Genomic DNA, 18,248 nt, shown 5'->3' on the forward strand with positions numbered 1-18,248 from the left:
CCAGGGCACCTGTGGTCTCAGCCAGTGTTTCCTCCCGGGGGCTGCCAGCCCCCCAAAAGGGATGTCCCGGCAGAGCAGGGGGGACAGAAAAGGAACAGCTCTGCCTTTATTGGATTGTTACTATTTAATTCTGATTGGGTTTATCATACCCTCCTCTTCAACTCCCTCATTGGCATGACTATGACTTCCGTCACACCTGGGACACAGTTGCCATGGCATTCATGTGTAGTTGCTCACTACTGATAAAGGAAACATCCTACCACTGGAATAAAGACAGTCATCTGCGAACTAAGCGGCTGCTTTATGTGTGTGAATGGTCATCCCTCAGCACCCAAGGAGGACTGCTTCCAGAATCCACGTTGGTACCAAAGTCTAGAGATGCTCAAGTCCCTTCTTAAATGGCAAAGTCTCTGCAGCAAGGTCTACTACACATCACGTCATTCTCACAGATTCGGTGTAGTGCTCAGCATGTGGCAATTTCAAGTTTTGCTTTTTCGAACTTTCTGGGATATTTTTCCCTCAAATTAAATACTTTCTATCTATGGCTGGTTAAATCCACGGACGAGAAACTCACAGACATGGAGGACTGACAGTATACACATATGAAACATGTTCATTAAATATACCTGGAAGACCACAAACCCTGTTTTTTGACTGGGTTATGAATGATGTTACTTTTCTGCTTGCTCCTCCATATTTCCTGTTCAACTTTGAATAAAGGTTGTTTTTATTAAATGTGAAATTAAAGAAGACACCTTGCATTTTAAAAGGAAGTGTTCTGATGGTGTGTCTCTGATAGGCTGCCATAGAAAGAAGCCAGGAGGTAGCGGGGAGGCTCAGCTTGTGAACAAGGCAAGCAGTGGCTGGAGAGGTCTCAGTGACACTGCATGATTGCTCCGAGTGTGCAGGGAAGTGTGAATGCTGTACTCAGGTGTCTCAGGCAGGAGAAGAAGGGGCTTGGGCTATTTGTGGGGAGAGACAGGGAAGAAGGCTGAGGGGGATGATTGGGGTGAGAGGCTGCCATGAGGGACAAGAAAAGTGAGTGGGGAGAGGACAGATGCCCAGGCCCAGGCTTCAGGAAGCTCACTGCTGATGTGAGCACAGCAGGGCCACTTGGGAAAGCAGATCTTGCCATGCCTCCCACAGCATCCTGAGAGTAGCAGCAAAGTCACATCGCTAGACATCAGAGGCCTTCCCTTTCCTTCCCTTCCCCACCCCCAGCTCCTCTACCGAGTGGGATGAAATGGCACATTCAGTATGGAGACAGACAAATGTCTGTTCAACAGTCAAAAAGTCTGGTCCCAGTCTCAGCCCATCTGCCAGGAAGTATCCTGATGAGGGAATCCCAGAGGTCACCAAACAGCAGCAGAGGAAGCCTGAGGCCAGACAAAGCCAGCACTGAATAGATCAAGTGGTACGGGAGGAAGAAGTGAGACAGAAGAGACATCTGCGCAGTTCTGCCCTTGGGGACACAAGTATCTTCAAAGAGGAGGGACTTTATTCCAATGCCACTGCAAGTGAACAAACAGCTTATGAAGACTGCTTTAGTCTATTTCTGAAGTCAGGCCCTGGAAGACACTTCCCTTCCAGGGGGGTTTGTTCTCAACAGAATTCTCAGGAGTATGTCTGGACTCTAAGTCATTTGTAAAGAAGAGATCACTGCAGCCAGACCCCATACTAACCAAGGAGGACACCACAGGCTAGACGTCTTGGAAACCCCGACTGAGGTCCAACAGATGACAAAGTCAGGCTCTGAAGTCTCGGCTAGGAATATCACAGGAAGAATCCAAGGTTGGATAACTATCATACACAAACACTGTTCGGGCCTAGGCCTCTGTTGCTGCATCTCCTCCAGAAATCGCATTTGGCCTAAAGACACCAGAATTGCTTACCTGAGAAAAGGAGCCAGAGTCTGCCACGCAAAGACTCAGGAATCCCCATGGCCACCAGCTTCCGGATCTTCTCTGTGCGGAACATACACACGGTTCTGCCATACTCTACAAAGTGGTCATTCCACAGGCTTGTTTTTATCTGCTCCCTGGACTGGAAATGGAAATGCCCTTACTGAGCAGAGAAACCTGTCTGACCTTCCACCTGCCCATCTACCATCCGAAACCAAGGAATGCCCCTCTGTAATGGTTACAGTTAACAGTAACGAGCAACATGTTCAGCAAATATTTTTGAATATCTAGAGGATGTAAAGATGAGAAACACAAAATACCAGTCCTTGGGGAGCTCAGGGACCAGTGAGAGCATTTACGTAAGTAAAATGTCATTTCCTTGGCAAAGTGAATAGGAAGAAACGATCTTCCCAACACTAAAATAGTCCAAGGCAGATGGGGAGGTAGGGTAGGAGTGGGGACGTGAGGGGAAGCTTCTCAGGATGCTGACACGGAGCCAGCTGCTAAAATACAAGTCAGCTTGGGGGGCAGAAAGAGGGTATCAAAATTTGCCCTGAGCTTCTTGATAGCCAGAGGAAAAACTGAAATCTGAAACAATGATGTTGCTCTCATTAGCAGAAGCAAGGAAAATAGTATTTCTCTAGGCAACTAAAAACCTTTAAAATTATCCCTAGATAGCAGGAATTCTTAGTGCCTTTTAATCGAGATGTTTATATAAGCTTTTAATTATCTTTATTCTCCAGTAATGGGAGAAGTTTACACATATACTCAGTACTCTTATGTGTCTAGTCAACAAAAGTTAATTGAGCATCTCTCTGTAAAGTACATGAGAAGGTTCAGATCTGACCAAATAAAGCTAACAGTCCATTATACAGAGCCACTAAGCAACCCAGCCAGGCCACACACACCCACCATTCGCAAGTCGGGGCTCTGGCTGGCTGACTGCTGGAACACAGCTCTCAGGGCCTCGGGGTGCAGCCGTGGGCTCTTCTCTGTTCCGCTTCCCTCGCTATTTTGAGAAGACACCATTTCAAGATTCCCGAACTTGTGGTCACTGCACATGCTTGTTGAATGAAACACAGGTGACATCTACATGGGGGGATAAAAAGTGATATAAAGAAGAAAGTCATTGCTTTAATTATAAGCCAATCTTTGCATTGCCTTTGGGAGCATGAACATAACAAAGTCAAAAATGCCTATTTATGACTCAATGGAAAAAACAGACTAAAATGAGACCCAACGGATTTGACCACTAAGAAAGAAGATGGGCCACACTGCCGTTTGCCAGTAAGACTGCTCATGGCACCCAGAGCATGGGCCCACTTTTCGTCTGCAGAATCATCCTCCCTCAGCTTCCAGAAGTGACAGGACTATCTTGAGAAAACAGCTCTAGGGTACTGAAAGACTATCTCCTGTCCTCCTTGTCACTTTGGGGGAAGACAGGTTATGAAAGAGAGAAATAGAAGTGAAAGGATAAGGAGACTAGGCCATAGCAGACCAGGTCTATTTTTGTAGCTGTCCAACTTCTTCTTCAGCAAGTTATAGCTGCCCCCAAATAATATCATCCCACTACCTGGGGGTAGGGGGAGGAATTGATCCCTCTAATCTGTAAGGGGGTAGACAGTCCTTCTCTCTGAAATATGTATATACCCATCAATCTAACATATAGAGGAGGATGCCATCAACCCCACTAGCCTCTAGTGGAGGTGCCCTATCAACTCCTCTAACCTGAGTGGGGTAACCTGTTAGCCCTCCAACCTGTGGGGTGCATACCCATCAGCCACTGTAACCTGTGTGAAGCCCCCTCTAACATGCGCATCACCCACTCAGGATGCCCAGTATGTCAAAGATGGCACTGACCACCTGGCACACAGGCCCGATCATCATCATTATGTCCCCATGAATCATCGTTTTTTGCTCTACCCTTTGGAGACCACTGGCCAGAGGTAGTGAAAAATGGGGTTTTCAATGTATAGAAGTCCGCTGTTTCGTACCATGTCATCATCTTGTGAAGTGTCATAATGCACGGGGTGGTCGGCATGCACCTGCTTCAGCCTCACGAGCAGACTCTCCACCAAGTTGTCCCTGTCCTTGAGCTCGATGAACTGAAAGGCCATCTTGCTCCGGATGCTGATGATGATGGGGTTAGGCAGCAGACTTGTGTCCTCCATCTTCTCAATGCTTACCACCTGTGGCAAAAATCATACACACAAAGGTAAAGTGAGAAAGAAGGGAGGCAGGCATTTAATTACATACTCAGAAGATATCTCAAGACCGAAGGCAAAACAAAATCATTGCAATAAGGAACCAGTACAAAGATCACAGGTATGTAAGGCAGAATATTCACAACAGTGAAAGGTGGATGTAACTCAAGTGTCCCTCAATGGATCAGTCGATAAAGCAAATGTGGTGATAAAGCAAATAATATACAATTGAATATTATTCAGCCTTAAAAAGGACAAAATATGTGATAAAGCAAATAATATACAATTGAATATTATTCAGCCTTAAAAAGGACAGATATTCTGACATGTGATACAACATGAATTAACTTTGAGGATGTTATGCTAAGTGAAATAAATCAGTCATAAAAGGAAAAGACAAATACTGGATGATTCCACTTACATGAGGTACCTAGAGTAGTCAAATTCATGGAAAGAGGATACAGAATAGCAGTTGCTAAGGGCTGGGGGGTCAAGGATGGCGGTGTGATGTGGCATTGTTATTTAATGCTATAGGGTTTCAGTTTGAAAAGATAAAATTCTGGAGATGGCTACACAACGATGTGAATTACTTAATTGTGCTGAACTATAACACTTAAAAATGGTTAAAATGGTAAATACATAAGACAACTCCTGGTTTCTTGCTCCACTTATAATAATATTTTTAAAATAAAGAAATCTGCTTAAGAAAAATGATATGGAGGTAAGAGATCACGTGAATGAAAAAATTGAGTTTTCCCAAAGGATAGTGCTTAGTCCACATGTTACAACAGCAAGAATCTGGAGGTCTTGGTGTGCAACAGAGTTGTGAGCAGTCACAGCAGGGATGCCACAAAACCAAAGGCCTGAGCTCAGCAGGTCTGGAAGGATACTCAGGTTGCCCTCCATTTCTAAGAAGAGAATTAGTACGAAAGGACCTGATCCATAAGAAAGAAAGCATTTAAAAAATTTTTAACCAGTTCCAGAGGGTGTAAAAGCCAAGTAATTTGACATTTATTTTCAAAAGGGATGCTTTTTGTAGGTTGCTTTTCTCTTTCCTTTTGTGTGTGCAAGGGAAGGATTCATGCCTAAGAGCTGTCGAACAAGCTTTAATTGCCAGGCACGTGCTTTTTAATAACAGCTTTATTGATAGCATGGAGGTTAGTGTGCCCCAGTCTCACCACTTTTATACGAATTTCAGGCTGCCATACAATAGAAAAAGCAATGGCCAAGTTGGTAATGGTCAAATTCAGACCATGCTTCCTTCCAGATGCCCATCCTTAGCAGGCAAAGTCTTGCTCTGAGCATCCCACCTGTGCCCCTCCCTACCTCTCTGAGTGGGAGAATGACATTGCAGCAGCCATCTTCCTTGCTGGCAAAGCAGATGTAACTGTCTGAGGTGAACATCTGCCCAACGGTGTGACAGCGACTAAAGGGAGTCCAAAGGGAACAGTCCACAACGGCATGCAGCTTCTCCTGCCTTGGCAACCTAAAGAACGCCCGGAAGAACTCATTCTGTGCTCTGGCTTCCAGGTCTCTGGCAAAGGAGGAAGAGAGAATAAAAAGAGGCAGGCACAATGAATGAATAAAGGAAAACACCTTTAAATCCACCAGCACCAGTTCCTGCATGAGACAGGAAATAGAACAGTGTGCACTCCTCGGCCAACCTCTAGAACAATGACAAGCTGAATGCGCTGCCTCTGCACAGAAGTAATGTGATGAACTCATAGACCAAAACACACATTTCTTCTGGGTTTGAGTAACTTTGGGATTTACCATAAAACAATTGTATAAGAATCAAAAAGTCAGATAGTGACAAGTGTTGATGTGGATGTGGACAAACTGGAACTTTCAGACACTGCTGGAGGCAATGTAAAGTGGTGCAGCCATTTTAGAAAATAGTCTGGCTGATCCTTAAAAGGTTAAACATGAAATCACCATATGACCCAGCAATTCTACTTGTAGGTATGTACCCAAGAGATCTGAATACGTATGTCTACTCAAAAACTCATAGGTACATGTTCCTAGCAGCATTCTTCATAAAAGCCCCAAATTAGAAACAATCCAAACGTCCATAAACTGATAAATGGATAAACAAAATGTGATAGATCTATGCAACGGAATATTACTCAGCCACAAAGAGGAATGAAGTACTGACACCGGCTACAATATGGATGAATCCTAAAAACATTACGCTAAGTGAAAGAACCCAGACACAAAAGACTACCTATTGCCTGATTACATTTAAATTAAAATTTCCAAAATAAACAACTCTATAAAGATAAAAGATAGATCAGTGACTGCTTAAGGCTGGAGGAATGGGGACAGATAGGAGTGACTGCTCATGAGTACGAGTTTTCTTCTTGCGGCGATGACAATGTTCTGGCATTGATCGCAGTGATAGTTGCATTGCTCTGTGACTATACTAAAGAGCACTGAATGGGACACTTTAAGAGGGCGAACAGTATGGTATGTGAATTACATCTCAAAAAATTAGTTAAAATTTTTAGATCGGTGCCTGGCATATAGTAAGTGCTCAATAAATATTAGCTATTATTATCTTTTTTAAAAAGCATCCAAGTAAAGTACCATTGGAGAGAAGCCCCATCGATGTCATATCGGTCCCTCTGCACCAGTTGTCATGTCCCACCTTCACATGGATGTCTTCCAAGGAGACGTCCCGCAGAGATGGGCAATCCAGGGAGTTTACTACTGAACCATCACTAAGGGAAGATACAAGCATTCCATAAAGCCCTCTGGGCAGAGAAATGGTATGAATGCTACAGGTCAGACAGGGCCAGTGACTGTGCGCCAAAGCCATGGTCCTCAGATGCCCGACACAACATAGATGGCTATTTCCGAGGAAACTGCTTTTTCCAGAGAGGAGCTGGGAGAAGCAGGGTCAGCCCTGCAAATGGTTTAGAAGTGCATGCACCTCAGGAATGGAAAGCAAGTCTCCTCAAGGGTCACCCCAGCTCCCTGATAACTGATCTCTGTCAAAAGCCTTTAAATTGAAAATGTAATCCAACTGTCCCTGAAGTATGTAGGCCACACTAGTTTCGGTAAAAGTAAAGCCAGCGTCTCCTACCTGTTCATATCTTTTCAGGCCACCACTGAATTCCACTGTTGTCCTTTCCTTCTTGTCCTCTTAGGAGGTGGTGAATACACGGCAAGTACTGAATCCCAATAGCTCATGCTGAGTGCAGGGAGGGCTTACATTTACACTTACTTGCACCTAACCCTTCTTAAGAAAAAGGCATTCGGTTATCTGAGGCAGATGAAAACCTTTTTTTTTTTTTTTTTTTTCTATTCAGGGCACCTGCTGCCTCAGCCAACAGCTCAGTTCGATATCCCTATAGCTTCTAAGCAGCCTGAGTGTACCACATACAGTATCCCCTCTCCCTTCTAGGCTGTTCTGTCACTGTAGAGAGCTGTCTCTCACATGTTTAGTAGCCAGAGACCAGTGGCCTCTTGATAAAAAAAAAAAAAAAAAAAAAAAAAACCAGCAGGAAGGACCTTTCCAAACATTCATCATTCCTCCCTTCTAGAAAGTTTTCTTCCAATTCTGCCTTTAAATATGTGTTATATACATGACATTTAAGTTTCTAACATTACTGAGCTGAAGAAACAATAACTTACGAGATGGAGCACAAAACCTTCATGATGCTCAGAATAAGACCACCCCATCCTTTGGGTCTGCTTCACAGTAGGTGGCAGTTTCAATGCTAAATGTATCAACTCCTTTTTCTGAACAGCATCAAAAATAAAGACCACTGGTCACAACCTGCCTTTCAGACCTCCCAGTATTTACCTTTCTCCACTTTCCCTCCACAGAGAAGACCCAGAGACACTGGTCATCACCTAACACTCAGAACATGGTATCTGATCTCAGGCCTGTATGCCATGGCAGGACTCCTCTCTAAGGACAGAACCAAGCCTGGCAGCCCTGGTAGTATTCACTACCCACTGTACACACTGCTGGTGTGCAGCAGCCAAAGCCACAGCTGCAAAGAGCAGGGGAGGGTGCCACCAATCCTCCTATCATATCACTTGCCACTTTATGAACCATAACCATGCTGGGAACATATGTGAGTGTCAGAACATGAAGCAATAAACATCAAGTTTGTTGTTGAAGCTGAAATTAATGCATGTAATCATGCACGCCAATGTTGCAGAAAAATGCGGACTAAATGCACACATTTTAAAGATTCGGGTTTAATTCCTAAGAACTCAGACCCAAGAAATTAAGGGGTAGGTACTTCTCTTATTTCTCCACAAACTCAGAATTAGATCTCTCTTAGATTAGGTAAAGGAGTACCAAAAACAGGCGTCCCTATCCCTCTTCTCCCACAATGTTCTAGAGTGCTTTCGGGAAGAACTGGGTCAGGCCTGACATACTGGCTCTCACTCCCTCGTGTCTTTCAGTCCACATACACAAACCCACATGTCAGAGGCTTAATGCTGCTTCGAGGCCAAGTGCTTCCCCATGCTTGGGCTGTGTGACAGACAAGCTGGGGCAAGTGAGCTCCATTGGCTCGGTGCATGAGGACCTCCCCTCTGTGCTGCACAGAAAGCCTTGAGCCACCACTCTCGCTCTTCTGGAATAACTCAGTCCTCTGTGGCCAGTGTGTCTCAGAAAGAAACACACAAAGGGTTCTAGAGGCTCTCAGCTAGGGGTGCCCAAAGACCCACAACACTGCACATCTAGAAAGTGTCCTCCCTGACAAGGCTCTGCCCTTACCCTCTGCTCTCCACCATGTCCCAGACAGACCACAGAGCAGCTAGGTTCCTGCAGGGTGGGACACATGGGCCTCCCCTTGTGAGGTGGGGTGGTTTAGGGCTGCATGAGTCCCCATGGGATGTCTCCACTGGTTCAAGAGGACACTCAACTAAGATCGGAAGTACAGAAAGTCGAATAAATGACAGGCAGCGAGCCAAAGCATCCTGATGGAGGACCCAGGAGAATAGCAGGAAAGAGGATAAAGCTGGGCAGAGAAGGCAGAGGATGGTCTGAAAAGCCACCAGGAAGTTAAGGGTGAGCCAGGTGACCAGGGGGTAAAGGTTTATTACTAAGGACATTCTCCCCTAGGTAGCCACTAGCTACCTTAAGAACTGGCAGAAAGAGCTTATTTACATTATGAGAAAGTTTCCTTTGACTACTGTTTTCCTCTAGCATTTTCAGCCCATCAAAACAGATTTTAATGAAGATATTTAATTTCTGCTGAGGGAAGCCCATCACTTCTCCAATCTTTCCCCACAAAAGTAGCTGGCTATATTTTTTTCACCCTATCAGTCACAACTTCAGAATGGATATTTTGTTTGGAAAGGTCAGGACCAATGTATTTATCCCGTGCTGCCTTCCATTCTCTCTGGGAGCCCTCCCTGACCTCAGTTGCCCTGCCCTCCTGGACTTTGACTACATACTGGAGAATCCCTGGGCCAGGCCCCACTCTGGGAAGCTGTAACTTGTCTGCATGTTAGACCCTGAGCCTGGGGTGAAAACACACCATCCCATCCTCCCTTCTTTCGCTGGAGGTATGAGCCTCGCTCTGCTCTGTGTCCACAGGTCCCTTGGCTGGGAGCCCAGCAGCGGATCATGACTCATCTGCAATCACTAGGCTCATGACCCCAAGGGCACCTTTCTAAAGCCATTATCTGGGAAAGGAAGTGAAAAATATATCAACAAAAGAGCCTGAGGACCATTCCAGCACTTTTGACTGAGCCCTTAGCATGAAGAGACTGTTTTCCTAAACTTTAAAACCTGGGCTCTTTTGGCAGGATGTCAAATTGACTGAGTCATCACCTGTTTATGTCCACAGGCCTACGTCTCCATGATAGACAGCCACAAATGAGAACTAGTGAAGGATTAGTAGGCAGAGTGGCATGCCTTTCACTTTTGGAGAAAGTCATTCAAAGTGCAGTGACCAACAAAACACACCTGGACCAGATTTCGGCCACTTGCCTCGGGCCAACCCTCAGCACCCTCAGGCACACAGGCATTTCCGCCACTGGCCACCACCAGGTCCCTTTTTCACTTTTCTCTCTCTCACTTTCTGACAGTTTCAGGGGGCAAGGGGGTGCAGCCTTGTAGAATTCACTCGATTCTGGAATATAAATGAAGGCTGCCAACACTGATTAATGTTTTTCCCAAATGGATGGTTTTACCGAAAGGGTCTTAGGTGCTACAGACCTTTGATCTTCCCCTTCTTTCATGAAAACTCTAAACACACTGCCATTCTGAGACTACCCAATAGAAAGAAACTTTCCTCCATATGTTCAGAGAAGACAGCACTTGTGTTTAAGGAATAGAAATGTTTAAATAGATGAATAAAAAATTTTTAATGACTAATGGTTCCCCCCAAATAAACATAGAATTGCCATATTATACAACAATCCCACTCTGGATATACCCAGAAAAAATGAAAGCAGGGTCTCGATGAGATACGTGCATACTCATGTTTATAGCAGCATTACTCACAAAAGCCAGAATGTAGAAGCAATGGTGTTCATGAATGAATCAATAAATAAACAAAATGTGATACACTCATGCCATGGAATGTTATTCAGCATTAAAAAGGAAAGAAATCCTGATCCATGCTACAACATGGATGAACCCTGAGGACATTATACTATGTGAAAAAAGCCAGTCACGAAAGGACAAATACTGGATAATTCCACTTACATGGGGTCCCTGGAGTAGACAGATTTATAGCAATATAAAGTAGAATGGTGCGTGCCAGGGGCTAGAGGAGAGGGGCAAGGGGAGTTGTTGTTTAACAAGTACAGGGTTTCAGTTCTGGAAGATGCAGAACCCTGGAGATGGATGGTGGTGACAGTTACTCAACAATACGAATGTACTTAATATCACTGAACTGTACACTTAAAAAATGGTTAAGGTAGTAAATTCTGTTACATGTATTTTAAAAGAATAAAAAAAAACCTTTTTAATAACAACTAGTATTATTTCTCCACAAATAGCGGTGATGAGTCCGTAACTACATAAACATATCCAGCCAGGACAGTACATTATTGGTTGATTTGTTTTACAAAGGACACCGTTGGAATAGTTCACCTTTGCATCCACTCTGCAGTTACACCGTTTGAACCACAAAGCCAGAAATCACCGGCTCAAACAGCACCATTTGAGTTTTAGATACTAAAGGTGAACTACTTTAATGTACAAATAATCAACCAACTACCTCACAAGTCTCCGTGAGTAGTACTAATTTGGGGCAAGTAATAATGACTGTTGATTGACACTCTTAGTAAGGCACATTTCTAATGACAAATTGGTACCAAAAATAAATCCAGCTGTCCTGAAACCTTTTTCTACAAAGTAATTTAAGATGAAAATGCAAATTTTCTTAATGTTCACTAATAAAGCCTAATGCTGATCAGAATTCTATCATGAAGCTGCCTGAATTCCATTTTCTTTTTTTTTGTTTTTAAATGAAAATTAATTTTGAAATAACATCTGAGAAAACGAAGGATTAGATCTGGAAATGAAAGTCTATGGCATAAAGGAAATAATCAATGTCAATTATTGTATTTCTATCACAATTCACAACATGGAAAAATCTGGATTCTGCCACAAGAGAAATGTAAATCTAGTACGACTCAGGCTAACAAAGTGCAGGTCAACAAAGGAGGCACACAGCCTAGCCCCGCACGGTGAGGCCACCTGGGGCCAGCAGCTCTTACCTCTTGGTGATCTGGCTTGGCTCCTGCAGACCTGGGTCCAGGTCGAAGCTCTCGTTATCGAGTAGCCTCCGCAGTGTCACATCCGCTAGCTGCTCCATGATCTTAAACACCTCCTCGAGGTTCAAGAACATGGAGAAGTCTCGCTCCTTCTTGTGTGTGGTAATTCGGATGGTAGCCGTCAGAAAAGCGTTGGATGTTTTTTCTAACTTCTGGATGTCAACCCAAGGGACTACAAGTTTAACTAGAAGAGAAAAAGGGAAAACACATATTTTACACCCAAAATCTATCCGAAATTTGTGTGCATCAACAACAGTCCAAGGTTTTCCTTAAGCTGAAATACAAATATCTTTGAAACTGGAACAGGAAAGAGGAAGCATAAAACTGCTTGACATCTGTTTGTTACAACACAATTACTGTTCTAATGATTTTTTTAAGGGTTTAAGTAAAACTTATCAAGTTACTGGCTACTGTACATGTCCAAGGAATATCATATTGGAATATCAAGTTAATGTGAAAACTTTCTCAAAAATATTTAAGCTTGACTATTTGCAAAATATGCAGAAGCTTCTGAATCCACATTAATACTGGCTTCTTAAGTAGCATTCATGGCATAAGCCATGATGAAAAGGAGTGCAAAAGAGGATTATTCAATATCTCTTCCAGAGAGACAGGCTTAACATTTAGATTGTGGCAAATGACAGTTGTTACAGTTTCAGAAGACAGAGTACAAGTTGTTTTTATGGAACTCCTTTTAAAGTAATGCCATATAAAGTCCATTTAATAAACAAGTGTTCTATTCTCAGAAATGTTTCCAGTATACTGGTGGCTTGGGATAGTATGCAAACAGGGAAGAGAGATGCAGAACTACTTAAAATAATGATAATAGCTTATGAAATATTAGGAATCATTTATTTTTTCCAAATTTTATCATCCTAACAAAATTAGGTCTAGTGACAATAATGGATAAGTGTTAGAAAAGAACTCATTTTCTTTTTCAAATAAAGAAAAGAAGGGAATGATTAAGTGTTTTTCTTTCTACCTTGTTTTTCTGTTTATTTTGCAATGTCTTCAGTGCTCTAATAATTTTAAAAGGCCACATTTCTACGTCAGAATTGAAAATCGGCTCCTTCAGCTACTTCTTGTTGTTTTCACAGTCTTGTTACACACACACATGCACACACACACACTCCATCTACACCATCAGCTTTTATTGGTTAAGCATCTCCTTTGTGAAGAGCTTGTTCAAATAAGGAAAACAGACATGTAAAGAAAAAAGTAACCAATGACTTGACAGAGCCCAAAATAGAAACACAAACATAGTGCCAATTACAAGGGACCAGGGAAGGGCCCTGAAGGTGATAAAATTTGAATTAAACTTTTAAAGTTGAACAGAAGTTTCCAAAGAGACATATGAATGGGAAAATGAAGGAAAGACCAGGCATCAATTTTGAGAACCACTTCAGAAAGCAGGAGAACAAGGATGGGAAAGATCAGGTCAGAACACATTCCAGGTGGGGTGTGGGAAGCTGTGCTAACAGAGTGTAGAGACTAGAGCATCTGAACTGGGGCTGCTGGTGTGGGCAAGAGAAGGGATGACACGTGCAGGAAGCTGTCTACAGCCAGATTCAAGAGGAGCCCCTTCCACTGGTTTGACTTAAAGCATAAACTAAAATGCAGTAAGAAAAAGAAAATGTGTGTGCACCTGCGTGCACACGCTCAGGGCTGGGTTTTACATGGCCCCTGTGTTAATGCGCCCCAGCCCTGTGGAACTACTGGGCCAACAGTTATGACGCTGTGTTCGGAGCAACATACAGCAGTGAAATCCCTTCAGGAGCCAGATAAAGCAAGCCACCCAGAAATGTTTTTCAAGGCAGTAGAAGAAAAGGACTCACAAATCAAACTCACGGTAGTGCTATATATCATGAAATACAATTGTCTGTAGAAATGATTTGGAAATTAATCAAGTATCATGTGTTATCTCAACTGCTTATTTAAATCTTTAGCCATCTGACTCTTCTTGTTAACACCTTGTCTGGGGATCAACGCTGAGTACCCCAAGGACCACCATCATCTGGGAAAGACCAAGTCCCTCCCAAGGCTAGCATCAACCTCACTCACGTTCCTTGCCGAGGAAGAAGGAATAGAAGCAGAGGTGGTTGATGCTGAGGTACAGCCAGCCCTGGCGGGGAACCCTGCCTTTCCAGCAGCAGCAGGAATAATAGGTGATCAGCTTCTCCGCCTCTGGGAAGTTGAACCTGGCCTCAAACTTGACCAAGGCCTCTCGGAACTTCTCAGGGTCCTCTTCCTGCTCGGCAAGTCTGCTGCTCGTCTCCTCAGCAATCAAAGCCTGAAGCCCAGAAAAATAACGGACCATTGTTCAGGGAGAACCAGGGGAGGCAAGAAGGGACAAGAAGCGTGAAAGAGTCTGCACTGCTCAACAAGAGACATATAGGACCAATGAGAACAGCTCACTACACTGCTGTTCACTACACAATCTGTCCACACCCAGAAACATGCCACGATGGGAAGAAACAAGCTGGGGGACCAACACCTATGAACAGGTCTCTTGCTTGGCCACCAACCAGCTGTGAGTCTTGGGAGAGTCACTGACTGCTAAACCCCGGTTCTCAAACAAATCACTATTTGATATACCTCCCTGTTCTTCCCTAGAGGGATATGAGGATCAAACAGTCAACTCCAGTACGTGAACTCAATGTACCAACCCCGAAAAACTACCTAAGTTGGAGTTAAAATTCTTTCTTTAGAAAATGAATGAATCGTCTTCCTTGTGAGGCTCAAAAATTTTGGTCTAAAGCTAACAACTGCCTGACTGTGTGACACTAGATATGTTTCACTACTATTACATATACTCTATAGTCATCTAAAGGAGAAACATTATAACCAAGGAACCTACCTTCACCTTCCCTTTGACAAAGCTGGCAATGTCCTCTTTATTATCAAAGACAGACAAGGTATGGAGGAGATTTTGTTCCAGCCAGTCCCAATGCTGGTTTATTTCCTCTAACGTTGCACCTGGGTTAGAAGAGAAAAACACACTGAGATTAAAAGACAATACTAAATCCCAGAACATGAATTTGTTTTCTAAATACCATGAATCCTGTGTTTATGGTATTAAAACAGCCCAGATTCTCACATGCTGGACTACTGTTTGCCAGCTGGCAAGGCAGGAACCCTCCACTGGACCCAGTCTCCCCCACCACAGCACTGGGATTTGTGAACACCTGTTGCACTGCCACACAGATGAGCCAGCCGACCAACCAGGTTACTCTTCACCACTTCTCTGTGGATGTCTTGCTTCTCTAATACAGGGAATCCCTCCACACAAATGACAGAAATATTTGTCATTAGACAGCTAGCTACTCTAGGGATACAAGCCCCAAGCAGCAGACCAACTCACACTGGTCTCACATAGCTTCACCTGTGAGAATGAGGGGTGCTCAAGAAGGACCTCAGCCCAGGTTGACAGAGGAAGAGCCTCTTGGTTGCCCAAGGGTGTGAACATTTGTAATAGGCATGGTTATTCCCAACACCTAGGAGACTTCCGGGTTTATGAATTTGTATTCCACGCCATTTACAATATCCCTTCAAAACATATATAAAAAGTTTTCGTAGTACATGTTAAAATGAAAATGCAAAAATGTTAAATTGTATAAAGTTAATTTCTTTCAAAGGCAATGATAACAACAATGTCACCCTATCATTAAGCAACACTGTTACCAAAAAGCTTGGTTGCTTTAGTTGGCCATATTCCCTCTCAGGGAGCCCCCTTTTCCCCTCCACAGGACAATGGGCACTTAGACACAGGGATGGTGCCAGCTCCTAGTGAAGAACCTGGCCCATAGCATATGCTCCCTGACTTGAAGCAAGTGTGGTCCTGGAGAAGAAAAGGCACGTGTGCACCAGGTACATCTAGTCCAGAAATAGATGAACACCTGGCAAGGAGAGCCGGATTTGCAAAAGGGGAAGCAGGAGGTGCCCTAACCTCAAAGAAGTGAAGGGCTGTGGGACAAACCACAGTGCATGATAATCATGCTAATGTGGGAGGCACGATGGTCAACAGAGCCACATGCCACTTACACAAAAGCCAGGTATACATTTTATTAATGCTGAATTTTTATGTTATTTGCAGCTTTCTTCTCCCCAAAGTATAAATGCATGTGAGGTTCTTACAAATACCCCAAGCATGAACAGACCAGAAAACTCACTCTGGACTCATGGATCCAGGGCCAGGGACTAGGAAGAACACCTGTCATTCTGAATGGGCAGCTAAGGAAGGCCTAAACAGAAGGATCTAACAGAATACCTCATGAGAAAAAATGAGAGTTTAAAACAATGTATTCTCTCAATTTTAGGCATGGCTTTGCCAAAGCAATGTCCTTTCGTCATGGTTAAAGGCAGTCTTCCCATCATGGAGGACCGGCTCCACAAGTCTTTCTACCCAACACCTGTCCTCAGGGTCAGGACACCTGGGCCTGGACCAGGAGCGCCTGACCAGTGTCTTCGTCAGCTCCGGCTGCTCTAACAGAACACTGTAGACTGTCTCAAACAACAGATTTTATTTTTCATGGTTCTGGAGGCTAGGAGTACCAAATCAAGCAGGTTTGGTTCCTGGTGAGACTCCTTTCTGGCTTGTAGACAGCTGCCTTCTCCCTGTGTCCTCACATGGCAGAGAAAGAGCGAGCAGGATCCCTGGTCTCTTCCTCTTCTTATGAGGACACAAATCCCCCACATGACTTCATCTAAACCTAATATCTCCCAAAGTTCTCACCTTCAAATTCTATTGCACTGGGGGCTAGAGCTTCAACATCTGAATTTTGTGAGGGTCCATAACAACTAGCTATCCACCATCCTACCTCCCTTTATAGATCAATGAATGCAACAGCAGCCCACATGGGGTTTAGGAGAGCTAACTCTGGGTGAGTGTCACTATCCTATTACTCTCTGCTTCCCTCTCACCTGGGAGGGCCCCCGTGGTGTCCAGAAACCCCTGGCCCTCAGGCTTCCCATTCCTCTTGTGAAAAGGAAAGATGATTTTGAAACAAAATCAAACCAAACAATTCTAGCATTCACAGCATGACCTTCTCAAAGCTTCCTAATGCTGTCTACTTGACCTTAGGACCTACACTGCCTGCTTGATTCCTCACACTCAGTGCTGACGTGGCTTACGTGTGTATCTGGTTTGCCTGCCTTCTGCATAAACCTCACTTGTTTGGTGTCCTCAGATGGCAACTGTATAGGTATCCATCACCAAAAAATAAATAAATAAAAAGCGGGGGACCTAAATCTGGTGGGTCGGCATCAGTGTCTGGGTCTTCACTGAAGCCAATACGTCTGTACAAGTTTTCTCTTTCTAGATCCTTATCCTTTATTATCCATCATAATAAAACCAACTGATCAGAATTTGTTAAAGCAAGGTGTAAATGGAGAAAGGAATATCTTTATTGGCCTTTAATCTGTTGTATGCTTTCATGTATTTCCTATTTACAAATAGACCTGGAGGAATGAGGAAAAACAAGAAGAGAGAGTCTTTCTATTTTAAGCACTGTCCCATTGATGTGTAGTGAAGACTGAATGAGGAAGTAGAGGCTCCAGCACCTCTCCAAGGTCAAGTATATCACATGATAGGCAAACTAGGTACAGACTCATTCTTTACAACCTTGAAGTATCCTGGAGTTCTCCCAGAATAAGCTGTATTTCAATTTTTAAGTAACATTTACACAATCCGTAGGCTTGACTCTTTAAAAAGCTACTTTGTGCTTACATACAGAGTGAGTGCTTTCCTTGCAATCCCATTTTCCTGAGTGTTAGCTTCCTGGGTGATATGAAGCAGGTTTTCATTTATTCTATTATACTCAAAGGGCCAACACAGTTACTTGTTAACAGCTAACCACGTTTGTATTCCTCGACTGATAACCACGGACACCATGGATAAGTTATAATGAAGTCCCAATGGAGTATATCAAGTGGAACTAAAGACTTGAAACAGTCATAAAAAATTAGACTATTATTCTTTAAAGAATTCTACCTACTGTGTAGGAGTTTATGATAGGAAAAGATAATTCTAAAACAAAACCGAGCACACACCTTGAGAGAAAATAAACACATAAAATCCATCCCTCAGCCACAGTTAGCTCTCTTTACAGTCTACCTAGTTACTCTGTTCCTGAACATAAGATGTAGCTGTAGGCCTCTCCCAGTAAAGACTAACAGTATAATGAAACTTTTCCACCCCACTGTCTTCCATTTCCTGTGAAAGTTGCCAAATGGCAGAAAAATTTTCCAAAATGATTTCCTCTGCAGGGAAGTCTTATGATGGGCTTCAAAAATACCGTAAACCAATGTAAGCTGGCTGCACATCCGTGACTGCCAAAAACTAAAAAGCAACATCGTTCCACATGTCGCCATGTTTTCCAAATTACATGAA

General features: G+C 43.5%; 1 protein-coding gene across 8 annotated transcripts in view; it reads right to left on the bottom strand.

The window, feature by feature from the left end:
* Positions 1-18,248, bottom strand: part of TBC1D8 (TBC1 domain family member 8) — a 96,030-nt gene that overhangs the window by 20,909 nt on the left and 56,873 nt on the right. For 7 of the 8 annotated variants that reach the window (XM_016157259.2, XM_016157261.2, XM_016157256.2 and 4 more), the window contains exons 3-9: positions 14,718-14,836; positions 13,922-14,150; positions 11,804-12,044; positions 5,432-5,639; positions 3,896-4,090; positions 2,814-2,990; positions 1,893-2,043 (exon numbers count right to left, since the gene is read on the bottom strand). In XM_016157259.2, coding sequence (XP_016012745.1) covers positions 1,893-2,043; positions 2,814-2,990; positions 3,896-4,090; positions 5,432-5,639; positions 11,804-12,044; positions 13,922-14,150; positions 14,718-14,836 — 1,320 coding nt within the window. Of the gene's footprint in view, positions 1-1,892; positions 2,044-2,813; positions 2,991-3,895; positions 4,091-5,431; positions 5,640-11,803; positions 12,045-13,921; positions 14,151-14,717; positions 14,837-18,248 lie in introns of those variants that run through there. The other variant, XM_016157268.2, reaches the window with a different exon arrangement.

Source organism: Rousettus aegyptiacus, unplaced genomic scaffold, assembly GCF_014176215.1.
Source record: "Rousettus aegyptiacus isolate mRouAeg1 unplaced genomic scaffold, mRouAeg1.p scaffold_m13_p_7, whole genome shotgun sequence".
NCBI lineage: Eukaryota > Metazoa > Chordata > Mammalia > Chiroptera > Pteropodidae > Rousettus > Rousettus aegyptiacus.